This window comes from Centruroides vittatus, unplaced genomic scaffold, assembly GCF_030686945.1.
Source record: "Centruroides vittatus isolate TY-2023 unplaced genomic scaffold, ASM3068694v2 contig_2104, whole genome shotgun sequence".
In the NCBI taxonomy this organism is placed as follows: Eukaryota; Metazoa; Arthropoda; class Arachnida; order Scorpiones; family Buthidae; genus Centruroides; species Centruroides vittatus.
Genome location: NW_027121305.1, coordinates 1281344 through 1291666, shown reverse-complemented (window position 1 = coordinate 1291666; position 10323 = coordinate 1281344). Strand labels below are relative to the sequence as shown.

At 37.6% G+C, this 10323-nt stretch overlaps 1 protein-coding gene across 1 annotated transcript; it reads right to left on the bottom strand.

Annotated features, from left to right (window-relative positions):
• Positions 1 to 752: 752 nt before the first annotated feature.
• LOC136970689 (peptidyl-prolyl cis-trans isomerase NIMA-interacting 4-like) lies at positions 753 to 7760 on the bottom strand. Its single transcript, XM_067265156.1, has 3 exons — positions 7561 to 7760; positions 7354 to 7473; positions 753 to 967 (listed from the first exon to the last, which is right to left on the bottom strand). Exons 1-3 carry the CDS (start codon positions 7663 to 7665, stop codon positions 809 to 811), a joined length of 384 nt encoding a protein of 127 aa, XP_067121257.1. The 5' UTR covers positions 7666 to 7760; the 3' UTR covers positions 753 to 808.
• Between the last annotated feature and the right edge of the window lie 2563 nt (positions 7761 to 10323).

Here is a 10323-nt window from a genome sequence, read left to right as displayed (position 1 = left end):
ATATTAGTTATAGCCGAAATGGTACTTTCTACGGTCGTTCCGACCCTCTGTTGTTTTTCTCGCTACATACATACATACATTTTTTCTGTAAATATAATTTTTTTTAAATAATTATGTAAAGTGAATGTTGATGTTTTATAGTTAACTCATTTTATTACAAAAGAAAATATTTTGTAATTAATATAGATGTATACAGTTGTTGCATTTTGTGATGCTATATTTAAAAACTTAGCCATATTTATATCGAACGTTCCTTTGAGGGACGATACATTCTAGTCATAGTCACAGAATGTTCCTTTGTGTTTACTGCTTATTATTTGTAATCACTAAGTGATCGGAAAGAAAAATCAAACGGCAACGAGTCCGTTGTATCGACGGTTTTGTGCCGCGGGACGCCTCCGCGAGAGAAACTTTAGTTATCGACAAGGTGATTTTTGCGCATGCGAGGTTACATTATTATACCGATGCCTAATTAACGTAACTGTATTTTGCCCGTTAATTTCTTTCAAATTATTTATAAACTTGTTAACCTTTCAAAATTTCTAGAAGTTTGCATAGTAATTATCTGAGAGCCGTAACCGTTATGCTTATTGTTGGAATATTCTCCGAACGTGCGGAGCGGTCGGCTCCGTCTTCTACACGGGCGCTTAATGAACGTAAGCGGTTTACTTTGTTTTCGAACTGTAATTATAAATCGTAACACTAATTTTTGTAATTGTGCCACAAACAAAATGGAACAAACAATACGTAAATTATTGTGGAAAAAATAAATATATATATATATTGTACTAAACAATTTTGCATGATGTTATTTTTTTCCTTCGACCATAATTATGTGGTATCCAAATTTAGTCTTGACGGGGGGATCCGTGTACGTCGGATTCTGTAGGGTGCTGACGGGCAGTGCAAATGCGGCGTCCTGAAAAGGTCCGACCATGCTGCCTCTCGTCATCCATCCCAGATCGCCCTGAAATTTAATAAAATAAATTATCAAAAACCGAACGGGAAAAATTTGTAAATCCGTGGGTCGGAGGTATAGGACACTATGTCACATTTATTAAATTTTACAGGAGAGCAGTTTGAAGGTGTTTTACTGTGTTCTCCCCGAATTATCTTGCCTGTTAATAGCACCGCCGTAACGAAATTTTGTCAGTTTACACTTTCGACATTACGTATCACGTTGCTTCACACGTAATGTACTTTATTTTGTACTGATTTTATGGATATATAATGGACATGGTATTGTATACCTCTCGTAAACATGTTGCATTATATGACACAGTGTTCTTGGTATTTAAGAAATAATATTACTCAGCCACATTAATTTCATTGTAAAAATATATTACATGAACAGGACGTTACTCACATTGTGGTGTAACTTGCTGTAAGAAAATAAATGTCACATTTTGTCCTAAATCTCATCTATGTCTTCTTTGTATTACTTGTATGTTCTAAGTTTTTATAAAATGCATGGCAAACTGAAGGGACATATGGCAATAGCGCCATTAAATCATTATATTTCTGCCGAGAAATAGATTTTGGGACATCTGAGAGTTGGTTCAAATCTGCTGGAAATTTAAGTCCACGTCTGCGCAACCTAACAAAGTCGGCCCATTTGTCGTCACCATCAAAAGATGTTTTGAAATACAGAATTCCCACGTTTTGCCATTTCACTAGCAATTGCACACACTTCGATAGAAAAAATGGCCGTTTTTCAATATCCATTTTCCTACGAACGAGGGGAGTGCTTGCAGAGTCTTTTGCCAGCATACAGTGAATTGAAACTTTTAATATCTTGAAGTTCCATATTATGAACAATGTACTTGCTGGAAGTTTGTCTTACCAGTTGTTGCCAGTCCCAGAATGTTGAAATGCTCACATAATTCAGTTTCTTCCATCCGTTTCCTCTCTATCAACACACGAACACTGTCAGCCTCCATATGGGTATGATCTTTTAGTAGAAACTTCTGAGTTATGGTCTTAATTTGTGGATACTTATGCAGTAACCAGAAAAACACATTATAATATTCACATGCTTATTTTGTCCATAGCTGTCCAATGTGATTTCTTCCACGTCACTGTCAGGTAAGACACTATCATTTCCGCCTCACCCTCGTTTTGACTCATCCCACATCACACAGTGAACTGAGGAATCAGATGCATCATACGAGGTAAAATTTAAGGCCCAAAGCTTCCTTTTATAGAAACTAATACTATTTGATGTGAGTTTGGATTCATAATTCTTAACTCTTACCAAACACTCACTGGAGATAACATGTAAAACTGACTGGACTGAACTTAGTTCGTGCTAATGCCATCAGACTGTCATAAGTATACAACACGATGTCCAGATAGAGGTATAGAACACCAAGTGAAAGTGGACTTGGTGTTATTTAACAGCACCATAACTCAGCCAATATTTGATGTAAGACATAGTGTTGTATAACTCTGGGTAGAGGACAAGAAACCCATTCGATTGTGCCAATAATCTCATTTTGGCCAAAAGTGGACAGTGTCCTATACCTCTGACCCACAGAAATATACAAATAAAAACCCCATTTTCTGGGAATTGTACAGTTTCAATTACAACCCAAGAGTAATTGAAGTAAATCAAACAGTTCTTTGTCAGTCAACAAAAAATACTATCATAAGAATTTATTAAACAATTTTTCATACCCGTATGTGTGGCTATGAAAAGTGACCCACGACCCATGAAAATGACCCATGACTTACACGAAAACATAATGAATATTTCTTGCTAGTGTTTCTACATTTCTTCACATTTAGGATTTTATTATCCAAAGCAACAGACCGAGTAAAATGTTACAAAATCGTTCTTTCTAGATTGGAGACTTGGTCACATTTGAAAATCCCTACCATAGAAAAAAGTAAATTTATTGGACAAAATAAAATCAGTATAGTAGAGCATCAATTATCCGAATACCGATCGACTGAAACGTCGGTTAACCGAAAGTGTTCCGGTCGGCAAATTCAAATTTTCGCTAGTGCTCTAGCACCGCAATATTTGACTACTCCAATATTATTTTTGTCGGTGTGCATGTTTTAGCTGGCAGCATTGGCACGACCAGGAAAGGGTACTTAAGGACGCGCCAGTATTTGAATGAGGCTTTTTTCCCATCGTAAGTGGTGAGTTTTGCTTGTTTTGTGTGGTGTTTTTCTCAGATGTGCGTCGTGTTGAATCAGAATGTTTTTGATACTAGATTAACTTCCGACATAAAAAAATAATTTTTACCGATACAATAGCCATAATGATTATTTTAAAAAAATTTTTGTTAGGCTTAACATCGATGAAAATTCAACACAAAGCGACATGCGTCAGAGAAAAACTTCAACATTGAACAGGTTAATATATTTTTTCATACATGATCAGTTATCCAAAAACCCCAGTCCCAAGTTGTTTTGGATAATCGATGCTCTACTGTAGTATAAAAAAACCTTGTAATCCGTTATATATACACACACCGAGGAGACATTGGAATTAAATGAAAGTTAATGCAGCACGTGGGCAATTTACCAAGAGGGATGCCTCCGGGAGGTCTTTTATGGGAAATCGCCCTTATTTAGGTGTTACAAACGTGAAGAGAACCTGGAAAACTCTACAGATCGAGGTGTGAAATCACAATCGACTACAACGTTCGGTGGTTTTATCCACTTAGCTGCCGGTCGTGCCAACTAGTGTAGGCACAAAATTGGTTTTCAGTAAACCATGGTTTCAGAATAAACCAGAAACCAGTTCTGAACAAAATAAAATTGTTATCAATGTGTTTACTTGCTTTCTTGACTTTCGCTTGCAGTAAATATGCTTGGATGTAGTATCACGAGTAGTACCGACCAAGTTGCCATTCCCTCTTTTCTCGGGCACGTTGCCAATCCCATTTTGGGCTAGGCCCATCCGCGACGAGAATAGTTGCGACCGACTATATAGTCACAACTATCAACTATACCCCTATTCTCTATCAATAAATGTTATAGAAGTAACGTCGCAGGTAAAGCCAATAAAGGTAATGATAATTATTTACGTTAAAACCATTATGCATTTTCTGCAAGAAGAATAAGTTATGCAGAAACATGTCGGAGATGCCAGGTGGTTTAGGCAAGTGCTATTTTGATGTAGCCACACAAGCGAGTAATGTCAAAGCAAAGTCATGACGCACTTTGTATCCACTATCCAACATACTGTTACTTGACGACAAGGTTAAGCAATGGTGTCTCAAACAGTACACACTCCATAAGTAGTTCTATGATTTCTTTTGTTTATAGTACTTTTTATATGGGTTGCCCGAAAAATTGTTTCAGAAATGTCTATCAAATATGCCTGTTTTTTTTTATAAAAAAAATTAAAACACATAATGACCTTAATGTAATCGAGCATTTATTTATTATCAATTCATTACCATGCAGTAGGTGGATGCGAAATATTGTCATTGGAAACACTCCATTTCTCTTGCATGTGACTAAAAAATCCAGTCTTGCAGGAGCCTTAGTGAGGCTCACTATTGTCTTCAGATAACAATTAGTCGGCATCACTGATCAATATAGCTTCCACACGCACACCAGGGTGTGTATAATAAATAAAATTCAACTTACTCGAGCCTCTAACTGGTGTGAAAAATAAATAAATTCGAAGAAACAAACGTTTTCTGAACACCTCGTGTGTTCTTCATCAGGTAAATAGCTGGATTCCTTATTCCAGAACACTGTTACAAAATTTTAAAATAAAATCGAACAACGATAGTTCGATTTTGCAGTGTCCACTGCGCAAGCGTTGTAGCTGTCTTGTTCCCCGCCGTTCAGATTCACATTTACTCTTCTTGTATGCATTTAGTTTCTTATACGATGCAATATTCTTACGTTTAATGTTACATGCCTCTGTTCATCCTCCAATTACAAGTAAATCCTTAAGAATCATTATGCAATAAGGCATAAGGCCTGCCCAGCAAACGACAGAGCCATTTCCTCCCGGGAATTAATGCACGCAGATGTAGTGTGCACCTTATATATCTCTATTGCTTCTAGCCATTTGACGTGGTCCATCCGTGTTGTTTTGACTATTAACGCTGCCCCTGCAAAGTCCACCGTAATGCCCAGATCAGAAGCATACACTGAGAGTGACTTGGTAGCTCTGTTGTATTGTATATATCTGCTTTGTGTTCTCTTATTCTGATCCCCATCAAGCGTTTCATTGATCCTATGTAGATCAAATCCCTATTGAATCTTTCATCCCTCACCATGATTCAATAAATGCCTAGCAATTTAATTGGGTCAGATGGGTCCTTTCCATTACGTAACATGTCAGACATAGTTGGGCCTCTCCTGTATGCAATGATGACCTTATGTCTTTTGGCGATAGCTGTGTATATAGATATCAAAACGGGGTTGAATGTAAGTGATATCCTTTCAATATCGATACCTTGGTTGTCACCCTGTGCTGTCGTAGAGGTGTTGTGGGACATTAGTGCTCTTTTGTGGCACTAATTCATGGAATAAGATTGTGGTAGCCGTGCATATTGGCAATCCTCTCAATGTGGGTTAACTCCTCCCTAAGTGCCTCTTAAGTAGATGAATGAGTGTATGCTCTTCTAATCAATGATCTAAAAGCGGCTACTTTGTATTGAAATGGATCACACGAGTCACTCGGGATGTATGTGGGCTTGCACATGTTTTATGATAGACGGTAGTGTGGATGTTGGGTCCCTCAATCCTGATATCCACATCTAAGAAATGGACATTAGTGTTGCTGTGTTGATCTACTTCGAGTGACAGCCCATAGGGATTATCATTCATCGCTTCCACGAATCGTGCCAAGTTCGGTGTTGTTTTCCATATAATAACATCGTCATCTATGTATTGTCTGTACAGGATGATGTCTTGCATGAATCTCGGAAGGGTCCTGGACTCGAGTTGTCTCACCACTAACTCACATAAGTCTCCGATAAAGAAGACCAAAAGATCAATTATTTATTGTGATGTCATCACAATGCCAGGCTGCAATTTTTAATTTACTTAATTTAAAATATATGCTCTCCACCTCAACTTAGCAGTGTCTTACCCCTGTACATCATACTTTTCCCATTAGCAATAGAGGCATGCTAATCATCTGTCTAACTCTATCCAAGGAAAAATTTTTGAATTGAAATAACACAACTTCCAGTTTGCATCAGAAGTTTGTATATAATTAATTGGAGCCTCCTGCCCCTAACTTTCCACATCTGGGGACCTATTCTAAGTTGTATCATTAAGCTAACGAATGTAAAAAACTCCAGTTTCTATCAAAACTACATGGTTGGCATTTAATTAACTGTGAAAATGCTGTTCTGTGCCATATGTTTTTGGTTCTAATAGCCACACGTGATAACTAAGCTTTTCTTATTGATCATTCTCGAGCTACCATTAGGAACATAACAAAAACTAAAAAAACAAGGCGACTTTATGCGTAATGATGATTGATGACGCAAATCTTGGTTTCATCTTCGAGGTAATGATTTTTGGCCAAATGATACACACTTTATAGAACTCTATCATCTTCCGAAGCCATTACTATTACATTTATGCAACGAATTACGAGAAAAGCTAGAGCTGAAGTATTTTAACTAATAGAGAGGTTGCGGCCGAAGTTTTCAACGTGAAAACGTGTACGTTGGATGTTCTTTGCCGCCATCTTGTAAGCCTAAAAGTTTGACAATGGCGTTTGGAATGTCAAGCACGATTCCACCGACATTCCAAACTCCACTGTCAAACTTTTAGGCTTACGGGAAGGGGCGCCAAACATCAAATGTACACTTTTCACGTCAAAAATGATGGCCGCAACTTCTCTAATATCTCAAAAAGACAATTCGTAGTTCGTCGATTGCATCATTCCTTCTTTGACAACATTTTAGCAACAAAAATTTGACTTATGCTGGTACGTAACAATACTAAAAACACACACTTTGCTTCGAAAATGGCAAGTGCAGTCCCACGACAAAAAACTATTAACTAAATTAGGTTAATTACAGCGTAATGGCTATCGATAGCACCGAACCCAGGCGCATCCCAACCGATTACTCGTAGCAAAACCTACTTAGCATGGAGCAGAGAATAGGGATTCATCTAAGGTTCATTAACTGCTAAAGAGACTTATCGAATGTTCTGCGCATCGCTTTCGTCAAGTTATAGGAAAAACTCAGAATAGGTCCCCCGGTCTCGGCTTTCATCTACCTATCCGTTCTAGAGATTACAGAAGGACGGATGACCAGACATGCAAATGGATGACAGTGAGAATTTAGTCTACAATTTTTGAAATTGTAGTCCAATAATTACAAAGATAACAACATAGAAATTTAAACAACATACTCCCTGTCTAGCTTTATCTTCACTATATTGTGATGCTACTTCATTAAACTTCATTCCAGACTTTAATTTTTCCATTGCTTCTAAGGCTTTCGATTGCTTTTCGCATAAAATGTGCCTCACCTATTTAACGAGCAAATCTACTCTGTCATAACTTTATTTAGAATTAATAAAATAATTTCATATAAAACGTTACGTTATTAAACCGACCTTAACTGCATTACCGCTTCCTTGCTTTTTTTGAGAACCTTTGGAAGAAGATTCTTCTTTAACATCCTTAGGTTTTGCTCCCCCGCTTCCTTTCCCTTTCGGCATTCTTTACGTTAATTTCAAAAATCTAAAAGAGAAAACAATTCTTCGCTGCGAAACGATTCCTGTTCACACACGTGGTTGCTTTCCCGCAATGTTCGTTTCAGTGTTGCCAACTTCGATCATAAAAATAATTAATTATTATTTTTTTTAACGTCGTTTGGAAAAGTTTAATTCGCACAAATTTTCATTTACAATAAAATATTAAATATTTTTAAAATCTTTACGTTATAAAATTATATACTTAAAAAAAAAAAAAAATTGACGAGACGGCTCGCTGGTATCGCTCGCTCTGCCGTATCTTCCCTCTGCGGTTTTTCTCCCTTTCAAATTCATCGCCGGATTTGATTTGAGCCAAAGAAACTCCACAATGTGGCCAAATCTACGACGGATACGAAGAAGCATCTTAGGGCAAAAGACGGAGGAAAAAGTCCTATCTTTCGGCCCAAGGAAAAAGCCCTCTTAGTACTCGTAAGGCACTAAGAGGGCCGAAATACTAAATAATGGAATAAAGCAATGCAAAACACGGGAAATCGTCGAGGAGGGGTGCCTCTCGGAAAGGACTTTATGTTAAAAATTGGCCTCTTGTAGCTTATAACGGGGATCTCCAATTTTTTTCTGAGAAGGTCCATGCGAGCCGTAAAAGACAAGTCTGAATACAATTTACTTCTGAATTGCGACTTGAAATTAAATTGTAATGAGAAAAAAGGAACAAAGCAACACCGAAATAAATTGTAATGCTTCTAAGAAGGAAGCATTCACGCTTCATTGTTATACTGAAACATACATTAGAGCTACATTGAAATAATCGTAATTATAGAGTTCATACACTCCCATCATAATTATGTCGGTTATCTACTTCACTTTCAGTAGATTTTATAAAAAGATATCAATAAAACAATTTTTTTTTTTTTGCAGGAAATACTAGCGAGGTTGAGGCCAAAGTTTTAAACGCGAAAACGTGTACGTCGGACGTTCGGCGCAGCTTTCCCGTAAGCCTACGAGTTTGACAATGGTGTTTGGAATGTCAGTGGAATATTGAAAAGGATTACCGCCCTATCAGCCTACTCCCTGTTCTGGGAAAGGTATTGGACGGCCTACTCATAGGACGTATCAACTGGCATTTGGCCAGCCACAACCTCATGCAGAAGAGCCAATATGGTTTCCGACCAGGTAGCTCAACGGTCACTGCTATTAATAGTGTCACTAGTTTTGTGGAAGAAGCATGGGACCAGGGCAAGCATGCATTGTTGATCAGTGTTGACTTCCAAAAGGCGTTTGATAACCTCTGGTGGCCGTCAGTCAAAAACAGGCTGAGGGATACCAATTGCCCAAGAAATATTTACAACCTCCTGGATAACTACTTAACGGATAGGAAAGCTGGATACTTATCTAATGGGCTCAATATTGTTAAAGAGGTGAACCAGGGATGTCCACAAGGCTCCCGTAGTGGTCCGGGCTTATGGAACCTAGCCTATGACGATCTGCTCCAAACACTTCCAAGTACACAAGATATTAGGCTTCAAGGTTTCGCAGATGATACGATCATAATGATTAAGCATCAAAATTGCAATATTTTACAAAGTAAAGGCAATGAAATCCTTCATGAGGTTTACAATTGGAGCGAGAAGCATAAGCTTCCTATTAATTTTAAAAAGTGTGAAGCCCTTGTCTGTATGAAAAAGGAAAGACGTAAGCAACTACAACGCCCTCCTTGCCTTTATATTAACAGAAACGTTTTTTTGTTGGTATAATATTACGTTCTTTTGCAGGTGGTCGTTTTTTTGGTATGCAGGATAAATATTTTGGCAAATTTGGGAAGATAGTTGGAATAGCATCTGACACAAGTTTAGGACGATCTCTAGGAATTGTAACTTCTTCACCATTAATTATAGTTTAAACTTCCGTTCAATAAACTGCTCATCAAAATGAAGCTCGCTAACACAACAATATTCATCAAAAATTTTGTCACCGCGAGGAATTAACTTACTCCATTTTTTTCGAAGATCTTCGTCTTTTGGAGCCGAAAATAATGTACGTTTCTCCTTTACATTATTTCCAGTTTTACAACCAGGTACAAAACAATGCCTTTGTATGTTCTTCTTACTTTTATAAACCTCAGACATTTTTTTTTTTCAAAAATGGGACGAAAATCGTTCTACCCAAAGTCAAAAACAAACGAAAAACCACTCGAAATGCTTTCTTTAAACTGATCTATGTAACGTCACAACCGATGCGAGTGCCCTCTGGTGAGGCGTAAAAACCTAACGTATTATAGGGATATAATAGCGAACGACACACTATATATTCTAGCCACTGTAATAAAAACTTTAAAATAAATTATCATTATCCCACGAGAGGACGCTTTTCTTGGGGTCGTGTTTTAGTGTTGCCAGGAATATCAGATTAGAGCAGAAACGTCCCATTTCTTGGTATTAATTAATTACGTCTTAATTTTTGTTAGTAACTATTTTTGAAACCAGTAAATGTAATAGTTTAAATTTTAAAACAATCCACTTAGTCAAATAGCTCGATACGAGTGGCTAATGATGGAATCAGAGACGGTCCAGGTAGGTGTGCAGTGCGTGCTTGCCAAATCCCGAGGGTGCCAGTACCGGTCAATGTCAAATGCCTCTTTTGTCGCTCACTAGTATATATCAAAGA